The 22,910-nt window shown below is 41.6% G+C and overlaps 3 protein-coding genes across 3 annotated transcripts; 1 reads left to right on the top strand and 2 right to left on the bottom strand.

Annotated features, from left to right (window-relative positions):
• Positions 1-234: 234 nt before the first annotated feature.
• dad1 (defender against cell death 1) lies at positions 235-2,322 on the bottom strand. The gene is made up of 3 exons (XM_028977795.1): positions 2,019-2,322; positions 1,254-1,422; positions 235-419 (listed from the first exon to the last, which is right to left on the bottom strand). Exons 1-2 carry the CDS (start codon positions 2,227-2,229, stop codon positions 1,292-1,294), a joined length of 342 nt encoding a protein of 113 aa, XP_028833628.1. The 5' UTR covers positions 2,230-2,322; the 3' UTR covers positions 235-419; positions 1,254-1,291.
• A 733-nt stretch (positions 2,323-3,055) lies between these two features.
• On the top strand, positions 3,056-7,557 carry abhd4 (abhydrolase domain containing 4, N-acyl phospholipase B). The gene is made up of 8 exons (XM_028976676.1): positions 3,056-3,210; positions 4,099-4,187; positions 4,433-4,537; positions 4,664-4,952; positions 5,175-5,356; positions 5,767-5,878; positions 6,123-6,309; positions 6,386-7,557. Exons 1-8 carry the CDS (start codon positions 3,188-3,190, stop codon positions 6,473-6,475), a joined length of 1,077 nt encoding a protein of 358 aa, XP_028832509.1. The 5' UTR covers positions 3,056-3,187; the 3' UTR covers positions 6,476-7,557.
• Positions 7,558-8,950: 1,393 nt separating this feature from the next.
• tgm1l1 (transglutaminase 1 like 1) lies at positions 8,951-20,719 on the bottom strand. Its single transcript, XM_028976674.1, has 14 exons — positions 20,571-20,719; positions 17,758-18,027; positions 17,208-17,399; positions 15,478-15,729; positions 14,581-14,699; positions 14,368-14,475; positions 13,991-14,168; positions 13,519-13,657; positions 13,099-13,291; positions 12,393-12,546; positions 11,609-11,893; positions 11,360-11,520; positions 11,085-11,221; positions 8,951-10,488 (listed from the first exon to the last, which is right to left on the bottom strand). The coding sequence occupies exons 2-14, from the start codon at positions 18,023-18,025 to the stop codon at positions 10,344-10,346; spliced, it is 2,331 nt and encodes a 776-aa protein (XP_028832507.1). The 5' UTR covers positions 18,026-18,027; positions 20,571-20,719; the 3' UTR covers positions 8,951-10,343.
• Positions 20,720-22,910: the final 2,191 nt, after the last annotated feature.

Below are 22,910 nucleotides of genomic sequence, written 5' to 3'. Positions count from 1 at the left end.
AGGCCCCCCCCATTCCCATTGCTTTCGTTTCTCCCCATCCACGTGACCAGATATGGACCAGATGGCTTTAACCATTTTTATGCCACTGCACAGGCTGCTACTGCTGAAACGCTTGTAGTCAGACAGAACCATGCCGATTACAGCACTTTAGTGTGTTCACAAATTAACCATTTGTGTTTATTTTGTTGAAACGTTCACTTAAAAAAAAAAAAAATTAATAAGTAAATGCCGCTGTAGATTGTACATTGTAATTGCCTTTATTTCAGCTTGACAAGACAAACACTTTAGAAAAGTAGAAAAGGTCTGATGAGTAAAAGACAGATGAAACACCAAGGGTTTTGCCAGCATTTCCATATTTTCTGTAAGTTGTAGATCTTTTTGTGATGAGCAGTTGGAAGGCATTTGATTTCATTTCAGATCTGGGAAAAAAAATGATATAAAGACTGATGAGGTTTTAAAATACAGAAACATGATTTGCAACAGAAGCATGAACTAAATAATTATTTCAATAAATTATGCATTATCAAGATGATCTTTATAAGAGTTAAGAACAGTGGGACCATGCAATAGTAAAATTTAATGTTTTATATATATATATATATATATATATATAAAAAATCTGAAAAGCTTGGTGTGCATTTGTATCCAGCCCCCTGAAGCACCATTCTTTTAGTGTATGTTGCCTCCAGCTGATTCTGAAAGCATTAAGGTCTGAACAGCATCTAACACATGAATATGCTGTATCTCTATATGTTTAGTGTTGTTTGGGAGGTGAACGTCTCTTGGCTGCTCAATTGGATGGACAATTGGCCATATCATTTAGATTGCTTGTACAGAGCTCTGGGATATTTTGTATCATTGAGCTGTATGGTGTGTTCCTTGGTCTTCATGCCGCTGTTTGCTCACTTATGTTCTGTAAAAAAACCCTGAGTCCTTCACAGATCAGCTGTATTCATGTTGCGATTGGACAGAGGTGACCTAGCGGGTGGTTCAAATCCTAAACCGCCAAGCCAAGGTGCCACTGAGGTTCCCTTGAACAAGGTACCGTCCACACACACTGCTCCCCAGGCGCCTTTAATGGCTGCTAAGGGCGATTGGTTACTAGCAGGGGATACATTTTGTTGAATCAAAATGACAATCTCGTTCACTAAATGATCAACTTAATTTAGGGGTCTGAGCGTAAAGAAGGCTAACCCATAACATACTATAAAACACAAACTAAGAAGACTAAAAAGTCTCACTACTGTACTTACCTGCTTAACATGCAACCAGGTGAACAGAAAGATTCAGCTTAGCCAATGAAGTTGACCACCACTAGATGGAGAACAGTGTTAGCAAACAGGAAGTCCGCAAAGGCCCTCTCTGGGGAGACGGTCAGGAAGTCTCCTTTGTTGTGAGGGTTGATCTGGATTCGCAGGCACACTGTGAACACAGAAAGCACCGTGATGATGGGATATTTACACCCATCACTGGGGTCAGTACCAAGATCCATACCAAGCAAAGCTTGGGGTGCCCCCTAGACCACGTATCAAGAAAAGCAAATGTAGACGTGTGAGGAATATATGGTGTACGTGTGAGGTTTGTATGTAGACGTGTGAGGAATATATGGTGTACGTGTGAGGTTTGTATGTAGACGTGTGAGGAATATATGGTGTTTAGCGAACATGAATCTGAACATGAACATGAATGTGGAATCTCACATCCGTACATGTGAGGTTTGTATGTTGATGCGTGAGGAAAGATAAGAGTATGTGCGAACTTTTCTTGATATGTGCCCTAGGGGGCGCCTCATACAAGGGTGCAAAGAAGGAAGGAAGGGCGGCCTGAATGAAGACACAGCGAGATAAAGCAAAGCCAATAAAAATGACCTAAACAAAGCGATACAAACCTTGCAGGAGTGAAACGTGGTGCAAACGTAAAAGCAATGTGCACCGAGCCATTCATTGTTAGAGCAGAGCATTTGGTGTCAACATCTACAGACTTAAGACAGGGAAGCAAAGGCTTAAATAAAGATTTACCTGCAAGAATAAAGGATCCAACGCACGAAATGAAGCCAGACAAAAAGCTGTTGAACGGAAAGGTGCCGACCAGCAGACAGTAGAGGAACTGGAAGGCCCCCGTCAGTAAAATGTACAGCAGGTAGGCGTCGACCAGCTTCAGCTTATTCGGCGTGGTGTTCGTATATTCCTCCAGGAAGCGGGATATGACAGAAAACAGCGACGCCGCCATTGTGAAATCTAGGGATGTTTCAGGGCGAGCACAGAGTCGAGCCTCGGCGTATGTCGGAACGCTCCACTGACGTGTTCGTACGACAGGGCGGACGTGTGCAGCCGAGAAAACAGCTCGGGTGCAACGTTTGCCACACGGGTCACGATCCGCGGTTGGGATCGAATCCGCAAGCTTGAAATACTAAATAAATGTATCGTTTCAGTTTGAGCAGCTGTTGTCAGTAGCAATAAACATTCATACGAATAAACAAAATAAACATTAACACGAATTTTTAATTTCATATTTAACTATCCATTTTCTGACAAGCAACGATGCAGTTGCCAGGTCTAACATTTTCCCGCGATGTTGACGGACTAAAATACTTTGAATGTGTAATTGTGTACACCCAGATAAAAGGTACATTTAAATAAAACTGGGAATGAGTTTTACTCTACGAGCACTGCTATTTAGGCAGTGGTAGCCTAGAGGTAAAGGACGTGGCCCCGTAATTAGAAGGCTGCCGGTTCGAATCCCGATCCGCCAAGGTGTCTTTCACTGCTGACCAAGGGGGATTGGTTACTGATTCTAGGCAAACATCATATTACTGACATTAGTAGTACGTTACCTTTTCCAGGTTATTCCAATTCACCATTCCTTAACACAGCCTGAAATAATTCAGTGTATACGGAACAATGTATACGGAACCGAGCAATGTCACCCATTAGCTCCACTTTGATATAAAAATGTATATAAAATGTTTTAAATCGCCGTACGTGTTTAGTGATTTTGGAGACTCTGAATCTGGCAACAACGACTTTTTTTTGTTGTTGTTTTAGTCCCGCCCATTAATATGTGAAGAGCCGCTCCGGTCAGGTGACTGTGGTTATGAAACGGGGGCTACGTAACGCGTGTGTCGGTAGTGTAACGTTACTGTACGGCGCCGCTGTTATTCGGCGCCTCGGGGGTCGTAGTCGCCGCCATGCAGGACGAGACTGAAACAGCGTGAGTATTCAGCTCGCCTACCAGAAACAGAAGCACGCGGTGCATGTTGGGACGGTGGAGCCGGGGTGCGAATCGTCATGTCACAGCGGTGTTTTACCGGCAGTTTGCCGCCACTCCGCAGAGTGAGAGTGGGCTGCTTTTTTGTGTGTAATAATCCTGACATCTTCCCCGCTCTGGGCGCTTGTTGAACCCGAGAGGACGCGAGAGTCACGGTGAGCCAGCACTTTTGGGCTTCCATCGCTCCTCCTCTCCGCTCTGACCTGCCCGCAACTTTACTTCACTCTCTGTTTTAAAGTCTTCCTACCAAACCTACCAAACTACTGTCACCAATAGAGTGAAACAACGACTTCATGACAGTGTACGTTGTTTCTTTATTGATTTCTGGAGTCGTAAACACACGTGAAAGTGACAGAACAGCACACGGTGACAGAACAAAATGTGTCCCCATCACCCTTGGTGAGCAGTGGGGAGCAGTGTGTGGGGACGGCTCGATATTCGAACCGGCAACCTATTGTGTTTTCCGGTATTGTGACTGCGACATTTTAATAACATTTCAGTGTTCGTAAAAATAAAACCATGAACTATGAGAAAATGAACATTTTATTTTGTTATTTGAAAATGTGATATTTTTTGTGTAGGTTCAGCTGCTCAAATTGGATGATTAAGAGCTACATATATTTACAACTATAATATGATGCTGTTATGACTGCACAAAATGTATGCAATCTTTTGTCTGAATAATATGCATAATGAAGTAGATACTGAATTAAATTGCATATAAATGAACGTTATTGCCATTGCGATGATTAATGTAAAAGCATCAGTTTAACAATCTCTAGATTGTAAGAGGAAAAGTAGTTTCACTGTCAATCCTCTACTGTGCTGCAGAGAACCTAACGAGAACTGGTCCTGGTGGCCGTCTTGGAGGCCGACGTCCATGTCTCTGCTAAAGAGTGCTGAATCCAAGATCCTTTCTTGTAAGTCTCAAAGTTTATATCTCGCCTGAAACACACAACAGAGCTGTAAAGTGGAAAGAGAGGTCAAGCAAATAGCCTTAATGTTGATTTTTCTGAGTGCTATTGTTTTGTTGTGTTCTAGGTTATGGTCCAGGAGGATGATATTTCATCTTGCGGTGTACAATGTATATGGATAGGATGATATTAAAGCTTTTCTTACTTATTTACATGTAACAGACTGCCTCTTTTTACTACTCCTGGGTAAGGTATCCGTAATGACCTGTTGGCTCGCTTTGTGACCCTACCCGACCTGAATCGAATATGGACCCTCACAGTGACCAACAAGGCCTCTCACAAAATCTCAGAGGAAGGTTTGGCATCTCTCTATTTTAGTCCATCCATTTTGTAATGGAAAGATGTGGGTGAAGAATCAGTTCGTATCAGCCAGAAAATTGGCATTATTTGGCAATAACCTTGGACCTTTTTTTTGTTCTAAGGTTCTCGAACCGCCCTGGTGATGGTCCACGGTTTTGCGGGAGGCGTTGGTCTCTGGGTCCGTAACCTGGATGCCCTGAGTCGCTCGAGGCCAGTCTACGCCTTTGATCTTCTCGGGTTTGGACGTAGCTCCAGGCCTCATTTCCCCTCTGATGCCAAGCAGGCTGAAGAGCAGTCTGTGAACTCCATTGAGCAGTGGAGGCAAACCATAGGCCTGGATCGCATGATACTTTTGGGTCACAGCTTGGGTGGTTATCTCGCAACATCATATGCCATCCAGTATCCTGAGAGGTGAGAGCCCATTTATACAGAGTGAGTAAAAATGTAGTGAGATTAACTTTTACATTCTAACTAATTATGTGGAGCTGATAAAAGAAGCAATGTGGAGAAAATTTATGCCTCAGCAAATATAGACTCAGTTTGATCAAGTGATCTTTTTTAAAAAAAAAAATTGTATAAAGGCCACATTTGTAAGTTATGTTTCAGTTATACTTTAGGCTGTATGACTTTCAGGGTAAGTCATCTAATTTTGGTGGACCCTTGGGGCTTCCCTGAACGACCTGCACCTCATTCTGAAACAGAGGGCCAGGAGGTAGAACTCAAGAGGCCAGCTCCACCTCGGTGGGTCAAAGCGATTGCATCGGTTGTCACTCTTTTCAATCCACTGGCTGTTATCAGAGCTGCTGGACCCTGGGGTGAGTGCATTAAATCACATCCCCACAAACATTTACTGCATTTTTCAAGCGCTCTTAGACTCCAGAGGTTTGACAATCAGTAGTTACAGGGACAGTCCCTCTGGGTTAAGTGTCTTGTTCAGGTACACAATGGTAGTAAGTGGGGTTTGAAACGGTGACTTCCTGGTCTTTTGGTTCAGTGGCTTTAGCAGTGTTGGCCTAGTGGTTAGGGAAACAGAGCCATAATTGGTAGGTTGCCGGTTCGAACGAGCTGCCAAGGTGCCTCCTTGGGAGACTTTCATGGCTGCCCACTGCTCACTAAGGGTGATTGTTAAATGCAGAGGACACATTGTCATTTTGAAACACAACAAAATCACTTCACTCTCAAAAAGCTAAATGTTTCATTGACATCTTTTGCTTTTTTGATATAGGTCCAGGTCTGGTCAATAGGTTTCGTCCTGACTTCAAGAGAAAATTTGAGGACCTTTTTGATGACAACACCATGACAGAGTACATTTACCATTGCAATGCTCAAACCCCAAGGTAAAAATTCTCATACCAATCTCCTACCACCTTTAATAGAGCTGCTTTGTTTTATTCTGGTGGTCCAAAGACATTTGCACTGAACTTGTAGTGTCTATGTTTGGTGTAGTCAAGATAACTAGTACATGATATTGAGGACAGATACTGAAGAGAGAACGGGCAGGTGATCCAACAAAGTGTCCTGGATTTATTTTTTTTATGTTCTTTCTTTCTTTTCTTGATTGCTTTTCTCTTTTGCTTTTAGTGGTGAGGTTGGATTCAGGGCCATGTCTGAGTCCTTGGGCTGGGCTAAGCTTCCCATGATTAAACGGGTACATCTTCTGCCACCATCACTGCCTGTCACCATGATCTATGGAGCTCGTTCATGGGTGGACAGCTCCACTGGGGACAGAGTGGCTGAGATCAGAGGAAAGAGTGTGACACACGTTAGGGTGAGTTAGTTGGTGAAAATGACCTTTAAAACGTGTGTGTGTGTGTGTGTTCATGGGCTGCTGTCCTTTCCTACAGGTGATTAATAATGCATCCCATCATGTCTATGCTGACCAGCCTGAGGACTTCAACAATATGGTGCAGAAAATCTGTAGCGCTGTAGATTGATTGTGTGTGTGTGCCAGCAATCAGTGATGAGACTGGACTGTTTGGTAGCGTATTAAAGCCATTTGCCAAATCAACAGGTGATCTTTGGTTGAGGAATTTATCGGGTTTGGAATGTTCTGTTTTTTGTCTGTCAGAGTGAGCCTGACCTTGTTTTGGGGACAAAATGTCTGTATCTTCACTCCTGTCTGTTGCCCACCAGAGGGCAAAATTGTATCATTTCTATAAAGCTTGACTTTTTATTACAGACAGAATATTTTAGTACCATACTAACATTTTGTTTGACACCAGTTTATGTAGTTAACAGCATATGAAGATATGAATGTTGGAACATGTTCTTCCGGATCCGAGTTGCTAATGGTGGTACATCATATGATTATTTTGATAATTGTATTTGGGCCAGTGTTTTAATGTAGGGCATCTCCAGATTATAAGGCATTTTTGTTTCTCATAATTCATGAAGAAAAGTGACTCTGTCTTCTATTCGGGATCTAGATAACAAAACAAAATGTAGTACCAGTACCACAGAATACTGTTTTAATAAATTATTCTTGAACAAGAGGGGTTGTATTGTACGTAGGTTTGTTTTATATTGGGTCCAATGATCCTGTCCTCAGATCAACAGAGCACTTTTCTTATTGCGGTTACTACCACAGACAATAGATTTATAGTGCCAGGTCACCCTCACCTAACACTTTTAATAAAAGGTTAATTTTGTATTAATAGTACTTATAGTGTAAGATCAGACTTCCACTGTTATTGATCTTGCATGGAGAAATATATTTATTCCCTCTTAATTTACTAAAAATAGTGGTATTGTGTGATACTACTGAAGCTATTTACTAACCGGTAAACATAATTCTGCTAAGGTGTTAATATGTTAACAGGTTTATTTATTTAATCACCTATGGTAAAATATATGTTTTAAACTGCCTCAGGATATATGATCTCTGCTGTTGGAAATGTTGTTGCTACTCACTGTTGCCAGAATGTAAACGCTCAACCTGCGCAAAAACATTTTTACCGAACCGTTCATGTCAATGTGTGTTTTATAAGCTGCAATACAAATTAATATGTTCAATGTTCATTCTGTTGAATTTCTTTAGTCTCTTGATCATCCACTAAAGGCTCCTGTGTGCCACCCCAAGTGGAGGGGAAAGCAGGGAACACCGCAGTTTGGATATGAACTTTATCATATATACAGTGAGTGAGTGACGATTACGCCTCAGGACCTATATAGTTGAGTAATCAAAGCCACAATTACTGACTTCACTTCTCTTAACTATGACAGGTCTGTTGTGTAATAATGTCGAGCCTTAAATAAGCACAAGTGAAAGAAATTACAATGGCAAGAAAGGGTGGATGTTGAGTAAGCAGGATTTCTGTGAGTAAGGTGGTGCTGACATCATGTCCTGTGAAATGAGGGTCTACAGATAAAGGGTTACAGAGAGTATAAATTAAAAACATTACTACATAAAGGTCTGTATAACAATGTATAAGAGGAAGACCTTTAGGGAACATACCTACTGAACTTGCAATAGCATGTGAGCAAAATTCTCAAATATAACCTAATTTTTCAAATATAATCAAATTTTTCAAATTTACTGGACATTTTATGAAGTGTGTTATTCTCCTATAAGAAAAGGAATATTCATCTGTTTTTCCACTTAAATACTTCCAATATTTGCAATATTGAGGTCTATAGCAGTCGCAAAAGCATTTCACTGCATATTCCATGTATGACTGTGTACGTGACAAATAAATTTTGAATTTGAGGATAGCGCTGTTGACATGGAGAGGTATGTCAGCCCTGGATGAATGAACATTACAGTGATGTGAATTGTTGGCCTTTTAAATGTTCCCCTTTCAGTGGGATTGAGGTCTGTGAATTGAGATGGCCATTTAATTACCTCAAATGTTTTTGTTTCAGTACCAAGACGTTTGAAAAGCCCATTGCAAGAGAATTTCCTTTATTCCTAATCTCTTCAAGGGTTTTATATTTGTATCCATGATCTGGTATAGGATTAATAGGCCATGTAGTAATGAAAAACACCCTCCACAACCTGATTTTTTCACCACCATACTTGAACCAATTTTCTCCCTGGACCAATCAATGTGTTCCTTGGGGTGAGGGCGTGACCGACAAGCAGCATGTAACTAATGACAGATTATTCTTTTTAATTACTGTCACTGTCATAGATAAAGCACAAGACTAAGTGCAAGATATCTTTTAATAACAGAAAAGGCACAGAATATCTAATAACGTGGTCTAACGCAGCAGCCAAAACAGAACCAGCAAGGACTGGAGATACGCAGGAGCTTATAAACCAGGTACATGTGGCAGACAAGAGAGGAATATGGCATTTCCTGGTGGGCCACTTCCATGCAGAAATATTACTATCAGTGTGATTTCTGACCTTGTACTGCTGTTTCTTTTTTTACCGCCACTGTAAGAGTGTAAAAGAAAATAGTCAAAACTAAATCCAAGTATCATTTTATTATTAATAAAAGAACATTTTATATGTGTGATTATGATAAATAATAAAAATTGATAAAATGGAGACAGTGTTTTCCACAGTATCTTTCGAAACATGATCATTAGAAAGAACATTTGAGAGACATGTTGTTGTAATACTGACTTCATTCCATCTATACAGTGAATCCGGAAAGTATTCATCGCTTTTTCCACTCTTTAAGTTACAGCCTTAATCCAAAATAGATTTTAAAAAGTCCTCAGAATCCTACACACACCACCCCATAATGACAACATGAAAAAAGCTGGTCGCCTAAACTGAGCAATCGGGGGAGAAGGGCCTTAGTCAGGGAGGTGACCAAGAACCCGATGGTCATTGTGTCAGAGCTCCAGAGGTAACCAGAGGACAACCATCTCTGCTGCAATCCACCAATCAGGCCTGTATGGTAGTAAAAGGCTCATAGCAGCCTGCCTGGAGGTTGCCAAAAGGCACTTGAAGGACTCAGACCATGAGAAGCAAAATTTTCTGGTCTGATGAGACAAACTATTGAGCAAAGTCTGTGAATACATGTGAGAACATGTGATTTCTCAGCTTTTTTATTTTTAATAATTTTGTTCACATTGTCATTATGGGATGAATGTTGAAAAAGTGATGCACTGTGAATACCTTCCAGATCCACTGTACATCCTCCAAAAAGGACTTGCGTACAGTAATGCAATGGATATGTTAATAATGGTAGACATAGAGTGTATGGTACACATAGGCAAAAAATGTCTTCTTCATACACCTAGCCCTTCATGATAGTACACAAAATATTATAAAAATACATATATCATAATGTAACACAATTTCACATTGAAATTTGTATATTTTTTAAGAATGCAGAAAAGGTTTCTCTAAAAATGACTGGCTATTTGCATTTATCTGATGATTCAATCTTAGGCTGACCTAGACATAAAATCTTATTTCCCCCAAATGTAAAATAATGTTTGCTTTCAAGAATAAAAATGCAATCCTATGTTAAACTAAATAAAGAGACTGAATGAAATGTATATAAATGTTTTGAACACTAATTAATGATCCTACTCACTAACGATGACATTGAATACTTTCCAGTTTTCACATTTGATGGAAAAGGGGTTCAAAAGCTTGTCTGCAGATTTAAATTCTGATTATTAAGTGAATCAGAATTGAGTTAATCACTTCAATAAAATAAACTCCAGGGATCAGCACCAAAGACAATTGCACTGTGAATTCCCAGTGACGACATGAAGTAATTACATGTAATACAGAAAAAAAAACACACATGGACCCACACAACACGTTAAAGTGGGAAACTGAATCTAATACTGCATGTGGCCTTCCTCAGGCACGGTTGACTCCTAAAAGATCCAGGTTTACTGCTCCCGGACATCAATGTCAGAGACACCATGAACCTGTGTCAGCTGCTTACAGTCGAGTGAAGCTACAAGTTTCCTGGTCCCCACAAGAGAAGGGATGAAGTGCTCTGTCACCGTCACTGTCGCGTGTCTGCCCACATCACTTAGAGAGAGGGAGAGAGAGGAAATTGGGAATTCAATTTCATGTAAACCTACCTGTACAAACACACAGTGAAATAATGGACTTTTTGTCTATGTTAAGTTTTAATTATGTAAAGTATTAAAGGGACCTAAAAATCCTGTTGAAAATGTTGTTGAACTAAACTAACTGAACCATCTGGCAAGACGAATGGGTCAAAATCTTATTACAAAGCTGGCAGAGGAGGATCTAAAACTCAAAAACCTAAATCTGAAATGTCTTTTTTATGCATTCAGACTACTCACACTCAATGTTTGATATAAGTATGCATGCTCTGGCCAGTGTTGTGTGTAAACTGGGGCAGTGGTGGCCTAGCGGTTAAGGAAGCGGCCCCGTAATCAGAAGGTTGCCGGTTCAAATCCCCATCTGCCAACTGAGGTGCCACTGAGCAAAGCACCGTCCCCACACACTGCTCCCCGGGCGCCTGTCATGGCCGCCCACTGTTTACTCAGGGTGATGGGTTAAATGCAGAGGACAAATTTCACTGTGTGCACCGTGTGCTGTGCTGCTGTGTATCACACGTGACAATCACTTCACTTTTTTTTTTTTTAGATTCTTACCCTATTTCAATGGGGTGGAGATCCCTCAGTCCCAGTCCCTCAATACGAAGCACAACCTTCCGCAGTGTACATGGCAGTGGGTTGGTGAAGGTGATCTTAGCTGACATCTGTTTACCCACAACAGCCTCCCCTTCAGGCTTTGGAGACAAACAGTAACAGTTTCATAAATATAATGTAAGCATAAAATGTTTTTTGCCTTTTAAAGCTGATTCAAAAGTTTGTGCAAGGAGGGTCATTATAGATTTGGGAAGCATGGTGAAGTGACATCAAAACACCTTGATATTGATGTCTGGAGTGCGGAGCCGAAAGCTGGTCTGTGATGCCAACACCTGCTGGGTCTCACTGACCCGACCTGACAGCGTCAGCATCAGAGCCGCCTGGTCCACCAGCTGATCCTGGTACTGGTTGTAGGGCAGGACCCAGTCTATGGTCTTCTCTGAAATACAAGTGGAATTATACATTACAGAACCTCAGCTATGAGCTGGGATCTTTTAGAGTCCATGCATTTCCTGGGTTGACAGTACCTTCATTAGGCATCAGCTCCACTGGTGTCTTGTCTTTCTTGACCGTACCCTTGAGCACTCCAGTGTAGTACATGACTGCCACCTGGCTGTGGAGGGTGGTTTTGCGGGGATGTGAGCTCAGGTTTTTCACCAGGATTTTGAGCTTGGCGTCACTGCCCATGCGTGGGCCCTCTCCTTCTAGCTGCACCTCCACTCTCACATCGTCTGCCGTGGGGGAGGAATACGCATCTGGCTTGCTGCCGTAGCGGATGGCTGTTTCCACAGCAATGCGCTCCTCCTCAGAGTCTGTTTGGTTGAAAGAAAATTAAGAGAATGACAAAGAAAGTTAAGTCAGAAGAATTTCATGGAAACACACCATCCAAACTTATAAACATGCTGTACCTGCTTTACTTTCAATTTATAATCTGCATCCCTCTTCCTCCATAATAAGATTCTAATCAAAAGCACCATTAGTGGCATGTTGACTATTCGCAAGTTCTCAGTGGTAAATTCCATCTGGAACACCCCCTGAAGACAAATCTCAGACTCGGAAAGTCAATAAAATTCAGCTACGCTTTAGCTCATAATCCAAGATGGTGCTGCCACGCATGAACAGTACTGATTAAAATGCAAAAAAACGACTCTTCTATGCGGTCATACACACAGTATTGCCAAAATTAAATTCTGAATGCTATTAGGCTGTAGTGTGTTGGTGTGTTTGTTGCCCTTGGTAGCCCAATAAAAGTAGTGAAACCGACGCGTTATTTCAGTTGCTCTTAAAATCTGGAGTGCTGATGTGTCTCACCTTCAGGATATTTGTACAGGTGAGTGACGTCCTCCCGCTTGTCAGAGCCGACGGCCTTGGTGCTGATGAAGTGGCCAACAGCCTTCTTCTCGCAGTGAATCTGACAGAAGGTACCATCTGCATTACGCTGCCAGTAGATCTTATCACTGTTCACCTAGAATTAAAAAGATGGTATGCTTTATTAAACAGACCCGCTAATACCACTAGGACAGTGAAGGAGAACAAGGAAAGGGAGAATGCATCCTCTAAATGAGAGATTTTCTAATACAGTACAATTTTTCATAATGCTGTTGTTAATAACACATTTTTTTCATCCTGGTACTTAATAGTTTATTACAACCTCATCTATGTTTGCTCTATTTCACATAAAATAGAACTGGCAAAAACTGTTGCTGTCGTTTTTTCAGCTGCATTGTCGGTTGTTGTGTCTGCACTGTTTAAATGTTCACACTTTTCACTTCTGTCTTTTGCGCTCATCGTAATCCTGTCAGTACTTGTGTTGCATTGTGTTGTTTTGGGGGTCTTGGAGTCTAAGCTCCTAATTGACTCGACATGAGAAAGTAGAAGTGAAGTTTGTTCAGGAAAAAAAACTCTCATTTTAGTGTTGCATTTAGTGTGCTGTGCTTGCTGTGTATGTCAATGACAAAAGACAAGGAGGTCTGTATTTTAATTCCACTAAGGAGCTAAGTCCTTGACAATGCCTCACCTCTGCGAAGATGAACGGAGTGTCATGTTTGAGGTACACCTGCCCGTTGCGGATGGCAGCGATGGACGCAGGGCCACAGCGGAAAGTGCCCTGGCTGGTCTCTTGCGGTGTGGAGTCTACCGCCTGCCAGCCCCCCATACCAGGGGGCAGGTCAGGCCGGGCCATCCAGCAGTCATTCCACACGTGAAAATTCCTGGAGGAACACACCAGGGAAGAAAGAGGGATAAAGTTAAAGGGATGATCGTGACAGTTATGTGGGCCCCTTTTACAGCCATCCTTAATTTAGATAAAGTCGCGTGCAAGCCCACTTAGGGCTGACTTTTGCATAACTGCTTTCACATCTCTTATGGACCATGGCATGTGGTGGTGGGTCTAATCTTAGCCTGTTTGATGTCACACAGGAACTTAACAAGGGCTCACCATACTGAGTCAGAGTTGAGGTGGTGAATGGGCTCCATGTTCTCATCAAAATACACATCTGTTGTCAAGGAGACGTCTGTATCATGGGCAGATTGGAAATTTGTCACGCTCCGGCAAGGGATACCCAAACACCTCAGCACTGAGAGAGAGAGAACGAAGCAGATGAGTCCAACAGATAGACAGGAATGTGTGTAATGGTATCTGTACCCCGGCCAGTGGGCACGATGTCAGCAGCGCCTCTCTGTGGCATGGCCGGAATGCAGCCGTGGCATTTTTACGGCCCTGTCACAGACATGGGGGTCAGCTATTAATTTCTCCTCAGAGTGGGGGAGGGGCGTATACAGCATAAATACACATACAAAACTGCCACATACGCTGGGCAGTTGACCCTTGAGAAGACCTTGTTTTAATTTTAAAATCCACTTCATCGGTCCACCATTCGCAAACATCTACAGCACACACATGAACACACCGGTAGTGGTGACTCCAGAGAACACCCAGCACTGGCCGTACTTGACAGGCATGCCATCCTCCTTGTAGTACTTCCTTAAGATGTCCACACTGCCACTCCAGGCTGTAGGTGATGTCCCGCCTGCGTAGTTGCCTGACCAGTTTCCCTCCAGAACACCCTGGTCATCTGGGGAATTTATCTGTTTAAGATATTTAAGAGAATGGTTAGCTTTTTAAATTAACCAAGAACTCAACGACAAGCATATATTGTGCACATTTAATATAATATTTCCATCATTGCAACAATACAGTGCAAATACAAATTTAGTTGAAACTAAATTGACTGGAGTTGTTTTACACTCCTGAGGTTGTTGATGACGTGGAAGTGAGGAGACTCACCATAGCAGATATGACCCTGACCACAATGACTGGGTTTCTTCGGCCTGAGGCCAGGACTTCACTCTTATCCAAAATATAGAGACAGGCCTCTAGAATGTCTTGGTCAAACTACATGGACAGAGAAATGAGAATGTTACTAAGAAAGGGGTGTCACACTAATTATGCATATGATTTGCAAAGATTATACTTTCAGATTTCTCTTCATCTCCATACCTGCCCGAAGTTCCAGGTACGAGCACCAATCTGCTTCTCAGTACCATAGTATAGCCTTCCTGTGTCATTTAGCACATACTCCTTCTTCTCGTCCTCACTCTCCATGTAGACAGTGTCCTCTAGAGTGGAAAATGAGAAACCCATTTCACATCTTCAGTGTTAAAACTGTTTTAGATTATAATCTTGAAAATGTGTCCTTGCTCGTTCTGATTAGTGAACGAATGACCCTTTCTTTTGTTTAAATACGATGCAGTCTTTAGACCTCTGATTGTTGTCAATTCAGTGAAATCTTCTGTAGAATGTTCCAAGCCTTTTCAACATAACTGAACAACTGTGTTCATTGTGCCAGAACAGTCCCCAGTTGTGTAGGTATGCTGTGCTTTTTTAACAGATAGTACACCCTCTCTGGAGTTACTTCACTGGTGTAAATGATCTGTAGGGTGGGGTATGGTGAGCTTTTTATTTGTGCAGCTGTTTATTTTCACTGCGCACACATGGACACAATTATCAAGGCTCCAACCTAGGAAAGTTATTGTGAGGAATGGTGATATGTAGGAGTAATGAGTGCTGGGTTCAGGAGAGGAAAGTAGAAAAGAAAAGAAAACTAAAAGAGGTGGGAAGCTGAAACCTTCCTATAAGTAGTACTGATGGAAAACAGAAAGACACACAAAAAAAACAAAGGAGTAGGAGAATGCGATGCAAATATCTTTTGGACCAGCAGATATACAGATGCACATTACTGACATTATAGAGAACAGAAAAAAAAAATGATGAATTTCAGGCGGGAGGGAATTTGATTGGAAAACGTTGTCACATTTATTTTTATCAATATCTGAGGTCAGCTTGTGACCTCACAAATTGTGATCCTTACAAATATATCTTATTTGATGCACTTACCTTCACTCCAGGGGTTGAAGAGCATGTATATATCTTTGCCAGATTCATGTGTTTTGGTCTCCTCGCCTTCTGTGCCCTGCAACGCTATGGCCAGGCTGTACTTGCCAATCAGGGCATTAGAAGGGGAGTTGACATACAGCTTGATCTTCTTATTATATTGTTCCACAATCTTGGCCTCCCAACAGTTATCCTCCAGTTCATCCACCAATGGGATAATGACATGTGTTCCCTTGGAAACCAGTGGAAGGGATCCTATAAGGTACAAGGTGAACTGTCATCTGCATGTCATTTATAAAATAAAAGTCAAAGTCAAAGTGAAGTGATTGTCACATGTGATACACAGCAGCACAGCACACGGTGCACACAGTGAAATTTGTCCTCTGCATTTAACCAATCACCCTGAGTGAACAGTGGGCAGCCATGACAGGTGCTCGGGGAGCATCATAGATAACATGACAAATGAGCTATGCCACTAAAGTAACATTGGGTCAGATATTTGTGGGAACATTTTTGAACAAGGTACTTTCAGACTTACCACTCTAATATTTTCTCTTACACACACAGTATAATGAAGTATATACAGAGTCAAATGGTTGCAACATTATAGATTTTAAGTTCTTATTTTTGCCTGATCCTTAATATATTCTGCACATTTAGTAGCAGGATTCATAATTAACATCATCTTCTATGCACAGGCATGCTTGACATCCACCCAGTGACTATTCAGATTGCACCGTCCAATTGGGAGTCAAAATGTCAGACTATGTCTAGGGTGCCATCAAAATAAGAACAGGATGACCAGGAACCCATATAGTTCTCCTGCAGCAGTTCATTGTATTTAAAGTACAGCGGTGCAGAGTTTATCAGGAGTACATTGTCCACCGTACTGCTCCTTAAAGCACCAGAAACACCTCCCTTCCTGTTTCTGTTGTCTTGGGAGCTGTGAAGGGGAACTGGCACTGGAAAATTAAACTTGTGGAAATCTTTTGAATACCTTCTCTTCTTTCTTAAGGCCAATGTAAGAAAAAGTCTGCTCACATAAAGGCTCATGTTATGTGACAAATAATTCTTCAATCAAATTTTTGTTCTTATTTATGGTCTGTGCAGCATTGTGACAGGTCAAATGTCCCCTTCCCTGTATGTTTGAACACTTATGGTTTTGATGCCTCAGGTTTCACTACAGGAAATGGCTGTTTACTCTTTTTCCCATCTTTTCTGTATCTACTCCTACTCCACCCAGGACATAGAGGTTGGGATAACATTCCCTCTGTTAGGGGAGTAGGGGCGAGGTAAGAGGGAAACAGCTTTTACACATGCACATGTCTGTGTGTGTGCTTATCACTCTTAAATAACAGCCAGCCTCCCTGTGCATTTTTCACATTCATATCGATTTGAGGCAATCACACTCTCTACTCCAAACCTGTAATCATAATCATACTTAAGATAAGGCTGGTATGCTCTCCCAGTATAAATTAGAATGTAGTTTCGGTATGTGAATGGTGAACCTTCAGTTTTTTAAAGGTTTCCCCACAGACATGATGGCAATTGTCACAGCCTAAAGATCAGGTCAATTAGGACACTGTCACCACAGATCATAGTAGGTGAGACTTATATCCATCCGTGTCTTTTTTTTAATGGGTGAGACAATGGGTGAGAACAGATTCGTTTATCTTTGTTATGGGATTGGTAACAGTTATTAATGCAGAATAATAGATAAACTAGTTACTAACCTGTCTTGAGCTCTAGGTGAAGTCTGTCTGTATTTGGACAGAAAGGTCGGGACAATTCGATCTCCATTTGGAACATCTGGCCTCTCCTTATAATGAGATCATTGCTGTAATAGAGGTCTGTGTGATGTTCCTTGCGATTTTGTCCCATCTTTGAACTGAGAAGATCCACTGAGCACACAGTGAATGTCAGCTCTAGAAGGAAATACTTAATTAGGTGCTGTGTTGGCAACAGGAAGGCAACTGGCACAGAATTCCACTCAAGTTCCTCTCATCACTCCTCATCATATTCTATAACATTTTAAAGAAAAACATATTGGCTATAATATATGCCTTTACAGTATAGTAGAATTGCTTAATAATAGGACATTTCAAGACAGTAAATAAGTTCATCAAGGTTCCATGTTAAGGCCTTTGATATTCTCATTTCTTTTCATTTTCTTACATAAAATATCAAACAAAAATATCAGTTTGAACAGCTTCATACAGATCATGTTTAAAGAATAGAACAGTGGTAGTATTTGTAGATTTTACAAAATTCGAGATGAATCACCCTCTAGCTCAGTGTTTGGTGTAGAGGGTTGAGCAGGTTCTGGTGTTGGAACTAGTTTCTCTTCCTCCTTCCCTTCCACTTCTTTTTCTGGGATGTCAAATGAGCTCTGTGTTCGGCAGCAACATGGGCAGAACCTTCGAAACCAGTGGCTTCCTCCCTCCTTCTTCACTAATACAACTTTTTCCTTCTCAGGAGCTGCTACCCCATTTTCCAAGGTAACTCCATGGAAACGTCCAACTCCTGAAGCGTCTCGAACTGTGCCTGGCATTCCTCAAGAAAACAAATGAAAGATGCATATTAGTCAGTCAGTCTATCTATCTATCTATCTGTCTGTCTGTCTGTCTGTCTGTCTATCTGTCTGTCTGTCTGTCTGTCTGTCTGTCTGTCTGTCTGTCTGTCTGTCTGTCTGTCTGTCTATCTATCTATCTATCTATCTATCTATCTATCTATCTATCTATCTATCTATCTATCTATCTATCTATCTATCTGTCGGCTTTAGAACCACAAGTATCTGTTTTTTGTGTTGCTATTAAAGGGTTAACGAAACCATTTCCTTCTTTTTGTGCTACCCTCTCTGCCTCTTTTACTTGCTGTAGTGTAATCGCCTGTTTTCTTTGAAAGATTTCCCACAATTACAGCATTCCAAACTTTCACTAAACAATCCAGGCCAGTTTCTGGCCAGCTGCAGTGTTTCTGGGGACTCCAGGCCTGTCGCAAGGATTAAACAAACTCCCCTGTTCACAAACATTAGACCATATCACTCAAGCCAGTCTAGTTTGGTTCTGTTCACATATCTTTTCAGTGTTTTAAAGCTATGTATTGCAAAATTTATATAAGATGGTTTGAGATTCATTGTGCTACTTTAACCGAAGGTCCTGGATCAATTAGACATTCTATTCACTTACAACAGGCTGATCTGTTTCATTGTTAACCAAACAAGTCATACACTTGTAACACATATCAGGCTAATGGTTTACTGAATAATTCCAACAGAAATTACACAAATGGAAAGGAAACAAGGAAATGCTTGAGAACACAGAGACCTTCATGGTCAGATTGAATAGTTGGCGAGTCAGCATGTAGACATGTAAAGGTTGGAGGCTGGACAAAACGACTAATTTAGTCACCAAAAGTAAGGGCCTTAAACACGTCAGCATCTTTCCGTAAACAGAAAAAGAATGTTGGTTCTGCTTTGTTATCAGTTAAAAAATAAAAATGTAATAAAACACCCACTGGAGTTCCTACCGTTCATATAAAACGTCTTCTGTTGTATAATGAACACTGCATGTAACCATAGACAAAAGGCAAAAACCGGCCTGACAATTTCAGCATTTACTGGTTAGTCAGAGATTGCTAATGAATACTGTCTCTGCGGTGCGTGTGCTGTTAATGTGTAAAACAGTGAAATTACCACATCTTGGTGAATTCATTTCTGCTGTAATGATGTAGATGTGTCTCATCAGCACTGACTAACCTATCTATGTCTTCTATTCCCCAATGTTGCAATGTTAAACTGAAGACAAGAAGATGCAAAAAGAAGCAGAAGAAGCTAGAAGAAATCTGATAAACCACCATAAAAATGATAGTGTACTTATATAAAAGTGCTGTACCCATAAGAAATTTGCTGCTCAACAAAACCATAAAACAGCAAAAAAAATTGTCATCTTTGCATGGAATGTTTTAGCAGGATTTCTTTTTATTATATGTTAACGGCTCACCAAAGTGGTAAGAAATGTTGCTCCAAATATCCCAAGAAACCTTTTCCTTCAAACCTGGACCTTAAATCTTGCCTCTATGAAATAAAATACTGTACAATCATTGTGATGGACGGGGTCTGCCAGGGATGAGTGTGTTAAGCATGTTGTTAAGTCCGAATACGTTTGCGGGGCTGGTGAGGGCACGGGTGGGCTCTGCATTGAAATTCCTCTCATATTGGTACCAGGTTTCATGCCAGACCCACAGCGTTTGTGTTGGCACCGGTTTGCACCCAGATTATGTTGTTGGACTGCATCGCGGCCGCGGAGTGAGTGATGAAGATAAGCCTTGCACACCCAACGCCTGCACCACCCCAACATATAAAAAAAACCTAGTCAGACCAGAAGCTGTGCTCAAGGGTGGGACTTTATTTTCACCCGTGATCGTTTCAGATGTAAACAGCCTTGCAAAAACTGCAGCTTACACAAAAGAGAGGACTGTGAGTGGAAATAGTCAGGGTTCAGAGGCCGTGTGAAGCTGTCATATGACAGTAACAAACTAACACAAAACACGGAGACCCTCAATATTCAGAAAAGCCACAGCCTGAATCTGCCATGGCTACTGATAATCATGAGAAACAACAAGTACATCAAGTTAAGGGGTACATACAGCAAGGGTCACAAAATGTTCCAAGTAAAATGATAGGACAGGGTGTGGGAGCGAAGTGGTGATCAGTCACACATGTTCTCCATGTTCTCCTGGAATGCTATCTGAAATATGCATCTGGGATCGCTCTTTGCGCAGACCCTCGCCACAGAAAGGTGGCCCGCAACTGGAACCCATTAACAACCTCCCTGCAACCTTTCTGCACAGGCACAAACTATCTGGAAACTTTTAAACAAACCCTACAGCTATTAATCCGTAGAATGATTCGTCTTTTAGTTTTTATGCTTTTATTCATTAGAGCCCTAGTTGAAGTGGATCCGTTACGTGAACGTTTGTTCAATGTTGGTCGATGTTAAACGAGACACTGGCGGTCCCTTCTCCGCTCCTGTCTCATACCACGAGGCTGCATGTCAGCTGCGGAGTTCTGCCGGACCGGACGGAGATCCGCTTACTTTCTCTGGTGAGCTGAACGTTCTGGGTCCCCGCGCGGCCTCGGCACGTCGTGTGTTCCGGAGATAAAAGTTCCCCTCCACTCTCTCCGTCACAAATGAAAGACACGGGACCGCTGCGGAATAAGAGAAGCGCTCCGGTCACGCCCACTACCCCCGCACACACCCTCTTACGCCCGGCGACGCATCACCCATCAGAGGGGGTCGGGGGGCGGGGTCCCGTACCGGCCTGACGTCACCGGGGTGCCGCGTTTACCATCATTTTCTGGGGGCATGTTGTTTCTGGAAGCAACAGGAAGATATAAGGTGTTGTGCAGAACAATCTTGTATGTGACATGTAGAAATCATCGGATCCCAATGTCACATTCTACACTAGAACTCAATAGTTTAGTAATCCGTGGTATAAGGGACCATCCGTGGTGTCTCGGGGACACAATGGTTGTAAGTGGGATTTGAACCTCGGTAATCGGAAGGCTGCCCACTGCTCACCAAGGGTGATGGAGAGAGAAAAAGCAGAGGACACTTTACATTGTGTGCTGTGTTTCACTTTCACACAATCAGTGGTTTGATACAATAAATACAATAGTCTCATAAAATACTGTTATAGTTTGAAAGAAGTGTCAGTCTGGCCAGTTTTACTGAATGGGTCATTTCATGGAAACTTTCACTAGGGTAAGGGTAGGGTAAGACTGCGCAATATTCCATTGATGAAGCACAAATGTGGAAATAACAACAGTCATCTCAGTGTGAGCTCTAATCTGAGCACTAGCAGTAATACAGCCTTGATGCAAAGGTCGGATGTCAAGCAGAGGTTCAGTGTTTCATTTCCTTTTTTGTGCAACACACATGAGTGCCACTGTTTTTTGTGTTCCTTAGCTCTTATGTGTTCAGATGTCTTAAACTTGTTTCACAACAACCTCAGTTACTTGTAACTTTAGAATTGTTAAGTTAAATCAGATAAAAATGCCTATGTAAGTTGCCTCTAGTCTTCCTGTTGCTCCTGCCTCTTGGTGAAGTCTTGCTTAGTTTTTGTCAGATCTTCTGTTTTGTGTACAAGTTTGAGTTAAGTCTGTTTCTTAACCCCTGTCTCTAGGGGTGGTAGTAGCCTAGTGGGTAACACACTTGCCTATGAACCAGAAGACCCAGGTTCAAATCCCACTTACTGCCATCGTGTCCCTGAGCAAGACACTTAACCTTAAGTTGCTCCAGGGAGACTGTCCCTGTAACTACTGATTGTAAGTCGCTCTGGGTAAGGGTGTCTGATAAATGATGTAAATGTTTCTAGATGTTTTGTCCTCTCAGAATATGATTTTCAGTCTACTAGTGCCACTGTACTGGCCTCCATTGGTGCCACGTGAATGACAGATTGCCACAGAAGTAGTCTGCCTTGAGGAATGGACCAAAAAAAAAAAAGAAGATAAAATATTGCATAAACAGGTAGGACAAAATGGGGGCTATTTTAACCATTATGAATAATTGATCTGTTTTTTGTAATCATTAATGAACTTACTGACTATCATTTGTCATACAATACATTGTTATTATTAATGATAAATAGATTAAGAAATATATTACCTCTGCAGTCAGTTCAAAAGCAAATGGATATTGTTGTTTAAGATAAAATAAGTTAACATAAGATAAGATGATCCTTTATTAGTCCCCCAAGTGGTAAATTTACATTGTCACAGCAGGAAGTGGGCAGTACAACATAAAAGTAGCAAAAAACAATATCACAGACACTATGTTGACTGTATAATGTAAACGTTAAATGTACAAATTAGCAATAAATAGATTAGATTAGATTCAACTTTATTGTCATTACACATGTACAAGTACAGGGCAACGAAATGTAGTTTAGGTCTAACCAGAAGTGCAATAAGCAGCAAGTGCAGGATACAGTTCAAATAAGTTAAGTTATATATATATACATAAGGTGATATGTGCAGTACAAAGTGATATGTGCAGTACAAAGTGATAGTACAGTGCAGTGATTATCAGGAGTGTATGGGGGGGCAGAGGAGTTCAGCAAGGAAACAGTTCTGGGAAAAAAGCTGTTCCTAAGTCTGCTGGTTCTTGTCCGTGGTAGCCTGAACCGTCTGCCTGAAGGCAGGAGAGAGAACAGTTCGTGGGCCGGGTGGGAGGAGTCCTTAAGAATACTGTGAGCTCGACGCAGACAGTGCTTCCTCTGGATTTCCTCAATGGATGGAAGTGGAGTCCCTGTGATGCGCTGGGCAGTTTTCACCACCCGCTGCATCGCCTTACGCTCAGCAACAGTGCAGCTTCTATACCACACTAAATAGTCATAGAATAAGAAAAAATAAAACAGTGAATGTGAGTTGTAAA

Source organism: Denticeps clupeoides, chromosome 4 (genome assembly GCF_900700375.1).
Source record: "Denticeps clupeoides chromosome 4, fDenClu1.1, whole genome shotgun sequence".
Lineage (NCBI taxonomy): Eukaryota > Metazoa > Chordata > Actinopteri > Clupeiformes > Denticipitidae > Denticeps > Denticeps clupeoides.
This window is presented reverse-complemented; position numbering and strand designations above follow the sequence as displayed.

Coding starts and splice junctions, on each gene's coding strand:
- tgm1l1 (XM_028976674.1), bottom strand. CDS start 18,025: ATGCCAGGCACAGTTCGAGACGCTTCAGGAGTTGGACGTTTCCATGGA. Junction 11,894..12,392: donor CCTGTACAAATATCCTGAAG/GTGAGACACATC, acceptor TCAACCAAACAG/ACTCTGAGGAGGAGCGCATT. Junction 10,489..11,084: donor CTCCACCCCATTGAAATAGG/GTAAGAATCTAA, acceptor CCTCTCTCTAAG/TGATGTGGGCAGACACGCGA.
- abhd4 (XM_028976676.1), top strand. CDS start 3,188: ATGCAGGACGAGACTGAAACAGC. Junction 5,357..5,766: donor CAGAGCTGCTGGACCCTGGG/GTGAGTGCATTA, acceptor TTTTTGATATAG/GTCCAGGTCTGGTCAATAGG. Junction 5,879..6,122: donor TGCAATGCTCAAACCCCAAG/GTAAAAATTCTC, acceptor TTTTGCTTTTAG/TGGTGAGGTTGGATTCAGGG.
- dad1 (XM_028977795.1), bottom strand. CDS start 2,229: ATGGCGGCGTCGCTGTTTTCTGTCATATCCCGCTTCCTGGAGGAATAT. Junction 1,423..2,018: donor TGGATCCTTTATTCTTGCAG/GTAAATCTTTAT, acceptor CTGTGTTCACAG/TGTGCCTGCGAATCCAGATC.